Below are 17,118 nucleotides of genomic sequence, written 5' to 3' on the forward strand. Positions count from 1 at the left end.
TTTTACCCCCTCTTGTTTCACACAGTTTGAGAACTACTATTTTAGATTCATGAGGCCAAGAGCTTGCTGTATTCCAGCAAACGACTCTATAACTATTGCTGACACAGAGGATATATGGAAGAAGCCTCTCCATGAAAATTTCCACCATGGATGGAAATCCTCACCAGAATAGCATAAAAGAAAAAAGAGTAATCTCAGAACAGGGCTGATTGATATAAGATTCATTTCTGATGGGTTGCAAAAGTGCAGACTCTTGAATATGATAAAAGAAGCCAACGTATCAAGGCGCTGTTGAGCTCTAGTGACCAAATTCAAATCAAACTGTGCCAAGGAATGAGGAAAAGGGGAAAACACAGATGGCTGCTCCTAACAGGGATCCCGCAGTGCTTCACGCAATTAGCCAACACCATGTATCAATCAACCCCAGCAAGAGGGAAAGGAAAGGGAGGGTTTTCACTGAGTTGGCAATCTAATTCCTATGCATGAATCCAAGAAGCAACAAGTACGGCCCCAGCCATTGCAGGAGTAGGACTGCTCATACTCAGCTCCTTAGCAGCTGGAAGAGTAGGATTAGCACAGTGCTATTACTGGTTAAAACATTTCTGAATTTTATTTTTACCTTGTGATCATACGGGTTGTATGAGTGAAACAATCTGGATAGTTCTTTTGTCCTTTGTTTTTTCTGTAGGAAATAAAGAAAACATAATATTATAGGACTGAAAAACAAAAGCCTTGCACATGTTAAATGCTGCTTACATGAAGACATGAACATAGATACATATGGATTTTCATAACATTTTGAGATGCTGAAATAACACATTTTCACCAAAACTCAAGTTAATATCACTGGATACAACCCTGCAAGAAAACAACAACAGATGTTCCAAAAATGTGGGTTTACCCCTTCAAAAATTCAAAACCATTACAGAAAAACCTCCTTTCTAAGGAGGGAAACATGATTACTAATAAGCAACGTAAACTTACAGTAGTCTGCAAAGATCCACAAATGCAGTCACGAGCTCACCGCTGGTGAGTACATTTTTTGCTCTGGTGAGAACATGGAATCAGGAAAAATCTCCACTCTTCTTCCATACCTGGAGAAGCATGAGGACACTCCCTGATGCCACCTTGACCTCAGGAGCACAAGAGAGCAGCAGGGGCTCTCCTTGATACTGCACTGAACCTTGGAGACACTTGGAAAGTGATGAGACTTCATGCTGCTTTCTGAACATCTAAGGCTTAGTGCAATAGGGTCAAGCTCTCTTCCCTCTCCTTCCCTGTGGAGGAGAACAGAGGCTCACCTTCACAGTTGTTCTGGGTCTGAAGTTCAGCGTAATGTCAGAAGACTCTGTGCCCTCCCTCTTGGGTCACTGTGAGAACAAATTCTGGCTGGCTACTAAGGCCAGTTAAGATTTGTTGACCCCTCGTGTTCTGAAATGATCAATGATCACTGCAGTCAACTCATTCAATATACACATCAGTGAACAACTCCCATGAAGCCAAACGATTAAAAAGGCAGCTTTCCAACCTGAGTACTATTACTAATATTATGAAGCATAATTTTGATTTGCAGCATTTATTTTATTCACAGAGACAAATAGTGCTAGGATGGAAATACTTTTCCTCAACATCAAGGAAGAGATGCACAATTACTTTCCAGGTTATGAGTTTTAGCAAGCATTAAGGCCACTACTTGTGAGTCTTCTTCATTATATACCAAGACATCCATGTACTTCTAAAACATACAGCTGAGCCGGTCATATGCTAACTGCCTTCTAGAAAAACAAAATATATCTAAAGACATTCCTGGGAAATTACCCTTGGCTGAATTAATGCATGCCACTTTCTCTGGCCAACAGTACAGGTGACATCTAACAGCCTTTGACTCCCCCAGTATGTTAGATCAGGACGTTATTTCCTAATAAGTGAATTAAATATTTCAGAGAAGCATGTCACCATAATGTTTGGATTATAAACAAAATATCTGTGATTCATCTAGGTTTTACAGTGAATCTGCATATGTTTAGTATATTCTCTTTAAATCCAGTGGGTTGGATCAAAGATCTCCCTTTTTGGGGGGGATCCCACCTCCCCTCCATACTTCACTCCATTCAGTAGGGTCTCCTGACTGTGCACTATTTTTAGGGGGCTGGAGGGGCTGTCATGGGAGGCAGGGGGCAGGGAAGTCCACTTCTGCCAGTGCAGTTCTGCTCCCACCAGCATAAATTTGTATCCAACCCAATATGTCGGGCAGCAGTCTACTTAATGCACTGGGTCAGTATTTACTACTGTATGCTTCTGAGTACGACTGACAGAAATGCTAAAAGGACCCATATTATTCCATCTCATACTATCTGTCCCCTACCTACCAGGAATCCTGGATTCCATTAACAGTGCCCAACTGATAACCAGAACATCAGTGGACAGTCCCTAGTTAGTGTCAGTCCTTCATAAAAGTTAAATATGGGCTTGGAAGGATGGTGCTGCTGCATGGTGCTCTGGTACAAGGAGTTCTGATCCTGCCACATATAGAGGGTTGAGCCAAGAGGAGGTGGCAGTATGTTATAGGTCAAAGGAAGACAGAGGCCAACCTACACTAGGGGAAAACTCTTCCTGGCATAGCCTGAACTCTAGAGCTCATGAAAGGAAGAAACAGGGCCTGGCAACTCCTCACCTGCACCATCACCCATTTCTTGTGTGGACCGATGTTGTCGTCACCTATTCCCCTCTATGCTCAATGGTACTGCCTGAACTAATTAAAACCTTGAGCATCTCCAACTTCTGCATCCATTGCTTCTCAGAAAAACACCTTTAAGCATCTCACTTCATTTGAATCTGAGGGGTGTGAGAATGTTCAAAGCTGGCAAAGCAAAACAAATTCTGATCAGTCTCATAGACCTTCAAGATCTGAAAATCTGGCACCAGTCAGCTGAGGCTACCACCATTACCTGATTCAGGCAGCTGAGCAAACAGCACTTGGAATTACTAAATATGCCACCAAAGTTGGGATATCTCAGGGGAACACTTCAGAGGTACACACAATTCATGTTTACCGATGTTAATAGTTCTTAGTTTTGGTTGCCAGGGGTTGTTTACAAATGTGGTTGTAAAGTAGCATATGCATTTATTTTCAATTTTATATTCAACTTCAGCATTGAAGATCACAAAACTGCTTACAAGAAATCATTAAAACAATAAGCAAACTATGAACCAATAAAGCAAGTGGCAAACGGCAGCAAAAATAGAATAATCAAATCAATGTTTAAAGGTCAGCAGAATAAAAATAACAGTAAGAAAGGAAAGAAACTCTATTTTAGCAGTAGTAACTATAAAAACCAGCTACTTCCAAAGGAATTTTGAAAAGCCAATGTTTTGCCTCATGTGCAAAGGTACTCAGTGCTAGGGCCAGGTGGGCCTTCATGTGGAAGGGGTTCTATAAGGTTGGTGCCAGTACCAAAAAGGGACTATGCTGTCAGGAGCGCCCTTGCTGCCTTCTGAAATCCTCAAGTAGCCAGAATCAACACGCAGACTATAGGGCTCTTTTCCAAGGCTTTATTTCCATTCAACCTAATGACGCTTACAGATGCTCACTGCCTGAGCCTAATGAGGGAAACTTAAGGGAGCTGCCTATCCGGGGTTTCTAGCCTTAGGGAATCAGTTGGTCTCCGTTTGGAGGGAAAAGGCGGGAAGCCTCTGAAATTAAGGGCTAGGAGGTGAAAGTCCACCCCTTTCCCATGGGCCATCGGGGCACAGCTGTTGATGTTGCACCACGTGGGCTGAGTGCCCCCTCTCGGTGCCCTCCATCTCCCGCTTGTCCCTGCGCTGGCGCCTAGCATGCCGAAGCTCCAGTTGTCCCTCCCCCTGCCTGCCAGGGTCGCTACCACTCTCAGGAATGTGAGCAGGGAGGGGCTCTCCCTCCGGCGGTGCCTCTGAACAGTGCGCGGGTTCCTCTCCCACAGTTTCTATCTCTTCCTCAGAATCAGAACTGCTTTGGGGCTCTATGGGCTCTGATCCAACCCTGACATATTCCTAGTGCAAACTCGGCACACTTCAGTTGGTGGAGGAGCACGGAGGACCTCAGATGTTGAATGGAGTGCACATACAGAAGGAGGCAATCCAGGTCTCAAGCCATTTAGGCTTTAAAAGTAAGGATCAGCACCTTAAATTTAGCCTTGAAACAGGCAGGCAACACGTGCAGATTAAACAAGATCAGAATAATGTGCTCTGATTGACGAGTCCATATCAACAAACTGGTAGCGGCATTTTGCACCAGTTGAAGTTTCAGGATGTTTTCCACAGAGTATATTAAAGTCATCTCATTTAGAGGTTACTAAGGTATGAACACCATGGTCAAGTCTGTCTTCTCCAAGAAAGGTTGTGGCTGGAGTACCGTCGGAAGTTGGTAAAAGGTTCTCCTAGTCATTGCTACCACAGCATCTAAAAACAGTGCTGGATCAAGGAGCAACCACAAGCTGCAAACCTGTCTTCAGGGGGAGCCCATCCCCATCCAAAACACCTATTCACATATCAGCCAGTCCCCCAACCAACAGTACTACTGTCTTATCTGGTTTGGACAGGTTTATCTGGTTTGGACACCCAGGACAGGTTTTGCGGCCCCAATTGGGTCCCATGCCTCCGCTGCTGTGCTGCCAGATTCCCTGCAATTTTGCTGGGAAACAAAGCGTTCATTCATTCTGTTTTCCAGCAGTAATGCCAGTACGTGTGCCCTGTTTCTCTACAGAATCACCCCCCCCAGTCCGCCAAACAGCTGCTGGGAATGCACTTTTGTTGGTGGCTGCAGTGGGGGAGCGGAGCGACTCCAGGAGGTATTCAGGGGGCCTAATATGCCCTTCAACCCTCTGACATTGCCTGCATAGACCTTTTAAAGAACTGGAAACCCACAAATAAGCTGTTTGGATGAGGAAGCCCTGCCCCCTGCATGCTCCCTCTCTCTTACCAAATAGCTTTTTAAAAAGAGTTGTGTATACACAGCCCAAGGCTTCTCCATATGTGACCTGTTGGGACTGGAGCTAGAAAATGGTTTAATTTCAGTCAAGGGCCCATTGGAGAGCAGAGTGCCTCTAAACATGTGGGTCTTTCATCACTGAATATCTACAGTCAATCATACTTCCAGAATCAGGGAATAGTGCTTCCAGATTACAGGGGGTGGTCTAAGGCAACTCTCATATTATAAACTAAGTGGTGAATGTTAATAAGCCCACTTTTAAAAATTATCTTAAAAGAATGTTTCTGGACTGATAAAACAAAATCACACACATTAAAATAACATAAACGAACACAATCGTTTTTGGCTTTGAAATAACCTCACATTTTATTAATACTTATGTTGACACTGATAGTCACTTGCCCCAGAGTTAAACAGTTGTGCTCCTTTTAAGGTGTGTTACCATTAAAAAAAGCAAATTAAACCTTACAAAAATAATTAGCTTATGACTAAAAGCAAAATTTAAAAAACCAGAAACCCCTCTCTGTAGGAATGAAAATAGAATTGATTGTCATCTTCCTCAATAAAATTACTTCCCACATTGAAGGAACCCAAGAGGAATCAAAAGGGTTATATAATTTTGTGGTAAGTGTTCCTGAAAACTCAATTTTTTAAAACAATATTTGCAAAATTTGTAATAGATTTTGCTATAGAGGCTGAAGGTGATATTATATTTTACAATGCTGTGCAATCATCATGGAAGATATTTATGAAGTTATGATTCTTTCCATGGAATGGAAGAATCTAACACACAAATCTGACCTTTCATATGTACAAAGATAGCACAGAATTATAAGGAACATATATGAAATCATTACTCTTCATAGCGACCCTTCAAAAAAGTAGGAAAGGTTTGTGTGTGTATATATGAGACAGGGGCGGGGGGGAGAGAGATGTTGTAGAAAACTAACCTCCCATGTTTTTTCTTTCTTTTGGAAAGACAGTTAAATCCAAAGTTATGTGAATAGAATTCTACTCACACAAGAGGGCTTTCCGGCCACTTCCTTCCCACTTTAGCTTCTGAAGGTCAGGAGACCCTCAAGAACAGCATAAGATGTGGCCCAGGAAGCTGCAGTGGAAAGGGGGAATCACATAATTCAGGCGGAGGCATCTTGTGCAAGTCGAGTCACATCCCACTTTGTTCTGCAAGATTCCCTGGCCCTTGGGCATAGCTTTTTGGAGGGTGGAGGGGGCTGTAGTGGTGAGGAGGGGGCATGTAAGCCCCCTTTTAAAAGTGAAGTTCCATTCATGCAATGCTAGATCAAATCCACAATGATTGAACCTGGGATGCCATCAGTTAAACAAATGACATACATAGGGAAATGTAAGTGGGCTCTGCTACAGATTCTGCTTACTGTTCATGATTTCTTTTGACTGCAACTCCTGCTGCTTCAAACCTGGAAGATTACAGATAAAACAGAAGAAATGGAATGCTGATCAAGGAGAGGGAATGTTGGGAGAAAGGCAAAAGAACTAGGTGTGTGTGCATGCATGTCTGAAACAGAGCTCTAGGGAAAACGGTCCTGTGGAGGACTGATTAGAGATAACCCAGGCCAATTTCACATACAGAGATACCAGGAGAAATGTGCAAGCATTCCTTTGCTTAGTAAAAAGTAAATTTGAGTCCACCCTGCAGTATGCTGGCTAATGTGAGCAAAGATACTATTACTTCCAGTGACGAGAAAAAGATTTGCATGCTTCAACAGTTGATGACATCTGAGAATCAGTCAGGATCTGATAATTGGGAAGGAAGTGGCAAGCTTAAGCAGTCCACCCACATCTCCTTTCTCACCTTACTCTGAAGTTCCTTCCTTCCTTTCCCTGCATCATCTGTCTCTCTTTTCCCCCTGCTCTGATTTGCATCACAATTTTATGAATCTGGTTAAGCAAAAATAACCAGATTTTTTATTAATAACCAAATAACCATAATCAAGCCCATCAAAGTCTGATTATGGGCTAATTAATAAACTGTATTTCATGTAAACTTTAAATCTGACAGCATATTCAGTAATAGTAAGTTATTTTAACAAAACTCTGAATTGAATGAGACCAATAAAACTAAGCATGAATCATTCCACCTTCAATCTCATGCAAAATAAAACTCATAGGTAAAAAAACTAGTTCCCATTGTAATATATATTATATCACATATAATGTTATATCTTTCAGAATAGGAAAAAAACCCTCTTACTACTTGGGCTGGAACTTGATGCATTTTAGCAGCAGGAGTCCCAGGGCGTGGGTAAAACTGGTTAATAAAAAGACTTGGAAACTTATACTCTTCTACAAGCTTCATGGTTTCTTGAAAATCTTCATCTGTTTCCCCTGGAAACCCACAAATGATGTCTGTAGCAATTGTTATTCCAGGCACTCTGAAATGAATGAAAACAAAAAGTGTTAAATTGAAGACTGGACATATTAGCTTCTTCCCTCAGGGCAAGAATATGATGGCCAACTAGACTACGATAGCTCATGGATTTCAATATGGCAGTTTCCAGGGCTACCAGTCTAACACTTGACTATTAAACCAGACTCTTGGGAAATGTACTGGAAAACAATGGCTATGTCCGCATATAGATAAGCCAGAATTGTTGGCTTATCCTGATTTACTGTGAAAGAAGCCAGGGTTCATAAGCCAGCAACAACCTAAAGTTTGTTGTTGGCTTACAAACCCTTGCTTTATGGGAGTAACAAACCAGGATCCCAGCTTCAGACATCACAATAAGCTATCTCTTCCTGATTAGTTTTATCTACTTGCGCAAAGGTAGGAGCTAAGTTGGAGCAATGCTGCTTGTTCACAGGAAGCCAAGATAAGCTAGCAATTCTGGCTTACTGTTATGTACGAATGTGGCCAATGATACTTTTCCATCCTAGCTGGCAAGCTGTTGTGTGGATGGCATGTTGAATACTGGGCTGATCTCCTAGGGTGTGAACTGCCAGGGAGATGTGGGTGATCACTGCAATACCAGCACATCCAAGCATATGCACTAAATATGTATTAATGTACTTCTGAACTCTTCCAGGACCTGCATGTATTGGTATTTCAAAACGATAATATAGAGAAATTCTGAATTCTGTTCTTGCCTCATATGGGCAAGATTTGCATCTCTGGCAGACTTAAATGAGGCAAACAATATTAGTCTACAAATGAATGGCAAGTAGCGCTGTCTGACATCTTAACGATTAATAAGATATGTAGTACATTTGACAAAAAGCAGTTATAGTTTAGTTATACCAGTCATTTTAATGACACAGCTGGCAACAGCAAAAGGATGTAACAACTACAGTGGTGGCAATGTCATCCACTTCATGTGTGTTTTTCAGTTTCTATGGGAACGTGAATGGTAAGTATCAGTCATGCTCAGGCTAAAATCAGTTAAATGTCCATGACATGTGTTCCACACAACTAACAAATTCCTCTCCTCATGGAATAATTAAAAAAAAACAACCCAAACCTAGCCAGTATGTGTCCAAATTTCCTGTTGGTAATAATATGGTCACTTCAAACTCATTTTTTCTAAATAGAGTTATTCCAAACAAAATGAAAACCAGTTAAGGAACAGATTTAATTCGATAATAGAACTTAATTCCAACCTAATCAAACAGGTCTGACCTAAATCTTGAAAGTGCCCTCTGCTTTCCCTAACATTCTTATAGACAACATTAATAAATACATTTTTAAAAGTAAAAAAGGAGTACAGAATTAGTAGCCCATGTAAGAGAAAATGCAATTGCTCCAACATCCTCCCTATCTTGACTGCAGAAATTAAACATGATTCCCCCACCAGAAGAATAAGCAATTTACAATATTTGACTATTGTATCCTCAGCTGCAACACCAAACATTATGCAGTGAAATTTACCCTGTGCATAGAAATGTAGCGTAGCTTTTTGCCTGACATGCTCGTTTTATATTTGCAGGATATATATTTTGTAATTTGGAAGAGCTGTCCCTTGGCTTCAGATGTACTACAGACAATAAGGGTGCAATCCAAAGCATCTTTAGACAGAAAACTCCATCAACTCCCAGCATGCCCCAGTCATGTAGAACTTTTTTCTTTCTAAACGTGCATAGGATTGCACCTGAAATGCATTAGAATTAGCAACTCTAAAACTGTTATTTCAAAAGATGAGCAGTAAAGTGTTTGCATTTTGAACAACATACAGTCACAAGTTGCAAACCGTTCAAGCTAAGTGTAGCTTTTGTATACATTTAATTTAATTTATTTTATTTAAGTTTATGAAAGTTCTGTAGACAAGAACATTAGAAAAGTCAGCATTATGCTTCTGTTCAATGCTGTCAAATGTTTCATGAATTCCTCCCAGTGCACACAAGGCCATCCCCGCTGTGTCACATGCCTGCTTCTCCTCCTGTCCTATCTTGTTTACAAATCAGATGCAACTAGAGCTGTATCTCTGATGCAGCTGCCTGTGTTAATCAATGTGTCCAATTAAAAGTGGTGGGTTTGACCTTTACAGCCCTAAACTGTGTGGGACAGGTTATCTTAATGGACTGCTTCCTTCCACACAAATGGTCCTCAGATGGTGGTGCCATATGGGATGGGGACAGAAATATTCAGGAAGTCATTCTTGGTGAGAGAATACAAGTATGCATGAGTGTCCCCATTTTGGAGGGTATGAATCATGAGTTTTATCCAGTGTTAGTCTTACTTAGAATAGACCCACTGAAATGAATGGGACTTAAGTTAGACTAACACTGGATACAATACCAAAAGTTATAGAGACATAATGTATGGTTTTGTTATCACATCATGTAGCATACTAAGTAAATGTGGGGGCGGTACAGGGGGAGGATACAAGCATGTTTAGAAGCCACGTCTCTAAGAAAAAACCCTAAATGCAAACTACTTCTGGACACTATAACACCATGTCATAAAACAATTTGCAGGATCATAAAACCATCTACACTGAAAAATGACATATAAATTCAGTTTAAGGGAGACATTTTATATTTTACTTGTATGCTCTCTTATAAATGTATCTGTCGATTGTATTTATACTTCCAATAAATACATCAGCAGGAGACTACACTGGCAGGATACCCGCTAACATTTTTTATTCATGTACATGTTACCTGTGCTTCACAATTATATCGTTTCATATATTTTCAAATGTTTTCTGTAAGGGGATGACATTACTGTAGCTTGTCTTACACACTGCTTCCCTTGCGCTCTATTTGCACCAAAGTATAACAAGACTTTATACTGTCTGTTGTATTTTCCTTTAAAAGTCTGTAATGACAACATTCTATATAACTCTATGAACAGTGAATATTTTAAAATGCAAATACATATTTCAGGCTTTTAAAAACTGCATTTGGATTGTTTCCACTGCTTTGTATGCCAGAAGGAGGCACAAGGGAGTCACAGTACCTACGGCTTGGGTGCTATGAGGTGCCACCCCTCTTTCCAAATTAGAGTTTTGAACCATAGTAAGTTGTTGTTGTATTTTTCATCTCTTCCCCTTTCAACTCTTGGGGCACTCTGCTACCTAATTCCCAGACAGAAGTCTTTCCTCATCTACTTTCTTGTTGACCTTCTCTCACCTGACTTAACCTTTGACAAATTCTGGTGGAACTGGGATACAGAGCACATAAATTGGCAAAACCTGCAGCAACCTGAGATTAAACACACACACAGTCACACGCACAAGCCAACACTAATGGAAGATCTTCATTTTAATCACAATTTATTTAGCTCAAACGTCTAGCATGTTGTCCATAACCATTTGTGTCAATCTGTCTGCAATACTGGCCTAACTTTCCAGCAACATTGTTTATTTGATGGTGCAAAAGAACATTTCAAGTCATTTATCACCTAATAACGTGCTGCAGTATGCATGTAAACAGTTAGTAAGCTCTTGCTGTCTATATTATCATCTCACCAAGCAGTAGGAAGAATTTTATCATCCATTATGTGAAGATGTGTGGTAAAACAAGTAGTAAAATCCAGCCAAGTAGTTACAGGAACAAGGTGATAATGTAGCATAGAGGTAAAGACAATTTTATCACACCTCGGGATGATGCAATGGGGCTGAAAGTATACACTCTTTCTAAACTTGGATTCCTTCACCAAAAAAACCCACCCCAAAGCATTTAGCAGATGGTACAGAACTGGCCATTCTTAGTCTGTACCCACTGTACGCCACTTCTGTATCTAAATAAAAGTTAAATATTAATACACTACCACTATTACAAAACAGGGAGCAATGATTGTTCTTCGAAGCTTTTCTTAATAGGAAAAATGACTGGACAAACCAGCTTTACATGGGATTACAAACTGGGATATTTCAACTTTCTGTGGCTTTTTCCTTTGGAGCTCATCAACATAAAGGTGCATTTAAAAATATCTAACATAATTTTCCGCCTTAAAGTGTATGCTGGTGAAACAAGCCGTCTTTGGTTTCCATGGCAGTAGCACAGGCTCCTGTAGGTGGTTTCCTCAGCAAGCAGACACAGTCTAAATGTGTCTTGCGCCTACTTTTCATCACTGATTTCCTTGAAGGAATAATTTCAGTCGGGACTCCTGCTCAGGCTTACTTAGCTTTAAACAGTATACACTTCCCATACAAATGAAACCTTGTACAAAACTTCATTAAAGATTTATAGCTTCAGATCATTACTGTTTTATGACTTTAAAATGAGAGACTTAGGACAAAAGCTCAACATCCTTAAACTTCGTTTCCATAAAATCTCTAATAAATACCATCTGGTGTGTACTTTGGGGATATAATACACGTCAAAACCTCAGCCACATTATGAGAACCAGCACCAAGTTTATCTGAAATGCATATTTGAACAGATGTGTGTAAATTACATCTCCTTCTACGCACATGCATAAATTCAGAGCAAGCGTGTGTTGATTTCAAATGCATAAAAAAGGGGATTTGGAGATGCATCGCAAGTGAACGGCATCTCGACGGATCAAGGCTCACATTACTAAAGGTCATTATTAAAATGAAGGTTTGCATTTATTAAAGGCTGCGTCAGGGAAATGATCATGAGAACTGGTTTAACATTTGCTGCATGACAGCAGTCACTGAGACCTGTCAACTCATTTTCTGTTACCACTCTGCGTTTAGTGTTAAAGCTTTCGGCATGATCACAAAATGCTGCTTACCATTCTTCAACAAGGGACAATATTGCTTAGCCTTACGCTGCTTCATTTGGCTGCAAACAGTAACTTACTATGTCAGTATGGCATAAAAACTTGAAAGAAATTCCCCCTTGGGGGGGGGCATTGTTCAAAGATCCCCAACAACATTATCATCATTCTCTCAACACTGACCTCAAGGCTAAATTTAAAAAATAGCAGGTTAGAGTGAGAAAGTTGTGTTTACCATGGTCTGGATGGTTTAATTCTTGTACAAACAGAGCACGAAGTGCGAGTGTATAGAGATATGGACTTGGACTCAGCTATGAAGCTCCTGGGGTGGAGACTGGCAATTTAAGGTCTCACAGGGCTACTTTTCTCAATGGATTTTTGTGTGGATAAAATGAGATAATTTAATATATGGCATCCTGAGATCCCTTGAGGGAAGGTGGAATTCATATGTGAGATTCTTGAGAAGTCCTACTTCTTTTGAGTGACCAAAATAGCAAGCTCCTCAAACAGTTCAACCTACAGACCAATCCTAAGCATATTAACTTGGACGTAAGTTTTAATGTGTTCAGTAGGGCTTACTGTTAAGTATTTCATGATTGCAGCCTTATAAACACTTGCGGATGATAACCAGGGATGCACAACCTGCAGCCTGCATGCAGCCCTTAGCTGCCCGTCTAGGGCCATCAGAGACGTAGGGCCTCCACCCACTTTCCCTCGCAGCCCAGCTGATCACCAGCAATCCTGCTGGATGGGTTAAGGTTTGCCTGCAAGAGTGTTATTTTTCTGCTGCTAGTAGTGACAGAGAAACAGTGATCTCACTGGAGATTGCTGGGGGCTGGGAGAAGTGAAAGTGGCAGAGGCATGGCCTGGGGGCGGGGATGGGAGAGGTGAAAGTTTCTCCCAGCTCCCAGAAATCCTTAGGTCCCAGCATGCAGGGAGGGTTTATGAGTGTGTATGTCTGTGGTGGTGGTGGTGGTGGGGTGCTTATATGTCTGTGTGGGTGAACTGTGTGTGTATGTCTATGGGGGGAGTGTGTATGTATATCTGTGGAGGAGGAAATGTGTGTATGTCTGTGGGGGTGTATGTATGTAGGGTGTAGAGTGGGTATGTTTGTGTGTACATCTGTGTAGGTGTGTGCAGTCACATACGAACATGTGGCCCTTGGCCCCACATCCAACACTGGATGCAGCCCTTGGAGGCAAAAATGTTGCGCACCCCTAAAGTTAACAGTTCTGTAGATAGAAGTGTAAGGAGGAGCTTGTGCGTTCAAGGATACCATGGAGAGTTTGAAACCAAACATGTAACTTCAGAATTTGGTGTAATAAACTTGTTGCCTAGATATTCTGGAAGCTGCATCAAGAGTTTCAAGAAACTACCCTTGCCACTGTCCTCATTACACAATTATTAATTGAATTAACACTATTTTTTCTGAGGTCTTTGCAGTGTTTGTTCAAAGCAAGCTCAAATGGTTACCAACTAATTTACACAAGTTGACTACTAAAAATATTAACATTTTCTTACATTTTACATAAATTTACACTATATACAACAACCTAGCTATGTTGTAATGAAGCAGAAGTATGAGTTACAAAGTGTATTCTTTCATACAAAAAGACAACCAATTAAGCCATTTCTCCCATCACTTTTAAAGATACTGCTGTGCTCGCATGATTCATAGTTACGTTCCAAGGTATGTGAAATCACAATAGCATACATAAGTCTTCTCTGACTATGACAACTACAATACAGTTGTATCAACATTTTAAGAGTTTGCAGAATATCTTTAGATAGCTTAGTGGGGGGTGGGGATGGGAATAAGCAGTGTTAAATAGTTGCAGCAAGAGAGGGTCTTGTGGCACCTTAAAGACTCACATATTTAGCTTACCCTAAGCCCACAAAAGCTTATGCCTCATTTTATGAGATTTATTAGTCTAAGCTTCCACAGGATTCTGTTGTTTGGGGTATGGATATGCCTTGCAGAGGGGCATGCCCTCCCCCCACCCGCAGGCATGGTGGTTGCTCTATCAGCCTGTCCTCGGGCCTCCGGATGCTGCTGTTAAAGGCCAGATCAGTTCAGAATAAGACCTCCCTTATCCATGATTTAATAGTGGATGAGGCGGCCGATCTAGCATGCATAATTGAGACCTGGGTGGGTGAGCAGGGAGGAGTTGGTCTCTCTCAGCTCTGCCCACCGGGGTACTCGGTTGAGCATCAGGGAAGTCCTGAAGGCCGGGGAGGGGGGTGGTTGCTCTGGTCTATAGGAGTTTCATCTCCCTCTGCAGGCTCCCTGTCCATGTGCCCACTGGTCTGGAGTGTTTGCACCTTGTGCTGGGCCAGCGGGACAGATTGGGGACTCTGTTGATGTACCGTCCACCCTGCTGCTCAACAGACACCATAGCTGAGCTGACGGAGGTGGTCTTGGGTGTATTGTTGAGATCCCCCACTGTTAGTTCTGGAAGGTCTCAATGTTCATGCTGAGGGCACTTTGTCAGGGCAGCTCAGGATTTCATGGTCTCCATGACAACCATGGGACTGTCCCAACATGTAATCGGCCCAATGCATATAGCAGGGCATAGTCTAGACTTGGTTTTCTCAACTGGACAGGGAGATGGTGATCTGAAGGTGGGGGACTTTGCTTCTGTCTCTCTGTCATGGTCAGATCATTGCTTGCTGAAGTTTAGACTTATGGCAGCTTTCCCCCTCTGCAAGGGTGGGGGACCTATTAAGATGGTCCACCCCCGGAGGCTAATGGCTCTGGATGGTTTCCAGAGGGCTCAGGGGAGCTTTCCGGCTGATATGGCGGGCTCTCATGTCGAAACCCTGGTTGATCCGTGGGATGCAGAAATGACCTGAGCAGTTGACATGATTGCTCCTGAGCGCCCTCTCCTGAGTAGAGCTCATACTGCTCCATGGTACACCCCAGAGCTGAGAGCAATGAAACAAAATAGGAGACAGCTTGAGTACAGATGGAAGAAGTCCTAGTGGGTGCAATCAAATGCTGGTGTGTGCCTATGGTAAGGTATACTCAGGGGCAGTGAGGGTGGCAAAGAAACAACATTTCACTGCCTCCATTCAATCTTCCATATGCCGCCCAGCAGAGCTTTTCAAGGTCATTCGTGGCCTATTACATGCTGGCCCTAAGGAGACTGTAGACACATTTGAAGCTTGTTGTAATTTCTTTGCTAGGCACTTCCAGGATAAAATCTGTTGCATCTGCCGGGACTTAGACTCTAGACTCTAGTCTTACAGCAGGTGACTCTGGGGAGGTGTCCAGAGCACAGCCTTGTCCTGTTCTCCTGGATGAGTTTTAGTTGGTACAGCTCGAGGATGTTGACAAGGTGCTGGACTGGTTCATGTAACCACTTCCATATTGGATCCTTGCCCCTCTTGGCTGATAAAAACTGGCAGGGAAGGAACAGCTGGCTGGGCCAGCGAGGTGATAAATGCCTCCTTGCGAGAGGGAGTCATCCTGGGCCGCCTCAAAGAGGCAGTGGTGAGACCACTCCTAAAGAAACCCTCCCTGGACCTGGAAAATCTTAATAATTTTAGGCCAGTGGCAAATGTTCCTTTCCTGGGCAAGGTTCTTGAGTGGGTGGTGTCAGGGTGGACACTGAGCCCATAGAATCCCAGAGTAGTTCTGATTTTGAGGAAGAGCAGTCGCTCCTGGGAGAGGAGCGCGCTCCTCTCTCCAGGAGCGACTGCTCTTCCTCAGAATCAGAACTACTCTGGGATTCTATGGGCTCAGTGTCCACCCTGACAGGTGGTTGCTAGCCAGCTCCAAACACTCTTGGATGAGACTGATGATCTAGATCCATTTCAGTTGGGGTTCAGGCTGGGTTTTGGCACAGAAACAGCCTTGGTCACCTTGTATGATGACCTATGTTGGGAGAGAGCCAGGGGGAGTGTGACTTTGTTGATTCTCCTTGATCTCTTGGCGGCTTTCGGTACCATTGACCATGGTATCCTTCTGGGGCGATGGTCTAAGTTGGGAGTGGGAGGCACTGCATCACAGTGGGTTCGCTCCTACTTGGATGGTCAGCTCCAGAAGGTGGTACTTGGGGGATATTTCTTGGCCCCGTGGATTCTCCAGTATGGGGTTCTGCAGGGGTCACTTTTGTCCCCCATGTTATTCAACATCAATTGAGCGTGGTCATCTGGAGTTTTGAAGTGTGCTGTTGTCAGTATGCTGATAACACACAGCTCTATTTCTCCTTTTCATCTTCTTCTGGTGAGGCTGTGGATGTGCTAAATCGGTGCCTGGCTGCGACAATGGACTGGATGAGGGCTAATTAGCTGAAACTCAATCCAGACAAGACTGAGATGCCGTTGGTGGGTTGTTCTGCTGACCAGGTGGAGGGTGCTCAACCTGTTCTGGTTGGGGTTGTACTCCCTCTGAAAGAGCAGGTTCGTAGCTTGGGGGTCCTCCTGGAGCCATCTTTGTCACTTGAGGCTCAAGTAGCCTCATTGGCGCAGAGTGCCTTCTACCTACTTTGGTTGGTGGCCCAGCGACACCCCTATCTGGACAGGGATAACCTAGCTTCAGTTGTCTATGCTCTGGTAACCTCTATGTTAGATTACTGCAATGCGCTCTATGTGGGGCTGCCTTTGAAGACAGTTTGGAAGCTGCAGCTTGTACAAAATGCGGCAGCCAGACTGATAACAGGGACCAGAAGGTCTGAAAATACAGTCAGGGCCAGAAATATTGGAAAAAGGATAACTGTTTTGGCAGTTGGCCTCTGTACGCCACCACACTGAAGTTGAAAGGAAGCACACCCAGATGGGAGCGAAGTCAGGACTTTCAGCTGTAATTCAAGGGGTTTGGCAAAAGTGGGGCACTAACCATTCAGGAAGTACGGCCAGTGGCATGCACCCACTCATCATTGGTGGCTCATAAGTAATGGAACGAATGGCTAACAAGCAGCTGCATGGCCAGGTGTGGCCTGTTTCCTGGGTACCCCATGACCAATCAAGCAGAGAAAAGGCCTGGAGG

General features: G+C 42.8%; 1 protein-coding gene across 10 annotated transcripts in view; it reads right to left on the bottom strand.

The window, feature by feature from the left end:
* Positions 1–17,118, bottom strand: part of CDKAL1 (CDKAL1 threonylcarbamoyladenosine tRNA methylthiotransferase) — a 461,612-nt gene that overhangs the window by 115,824 nt on the left and 328,670 nt on the right. For all 10 annotated transcript variants that reach the window (XR_014790207.1, XR_014790208.1, XM_084850143.1 and 7 more), the window contains 2 exons: positions 7,197–7,377; positions 620–682 (listed from right to left, as the gene is read on the bottom strand). Coding sequence is in view for 8 of the 10 variants with exons in the window: in XM_084850143.1 (XP_084706269.1) it covers positions 620–682; positions 7,197–7,377 (244 nt within the window). In the remaining 2 variants the exon portion in view is untranslated. The remainder of the gene's footprint in view (positions 1–619; positions 683–7,196; positions 7,378–17,118) is intronic.

Source organism: Heloderma suspectum, chromosome 4 (genome assembly GCF_057233095.1).
Source record: "Heloderma suspectum isolate Gila_16-S chromosome 4, 16-S_ref, whole genome shotgun sequence".
Taxonomy (NCBI): Eukaryota; Metazoa; Chordata; class Lepidosauria; order Squamata; family Helodermatidae; genus Heloderma; species Heloderma suspectum.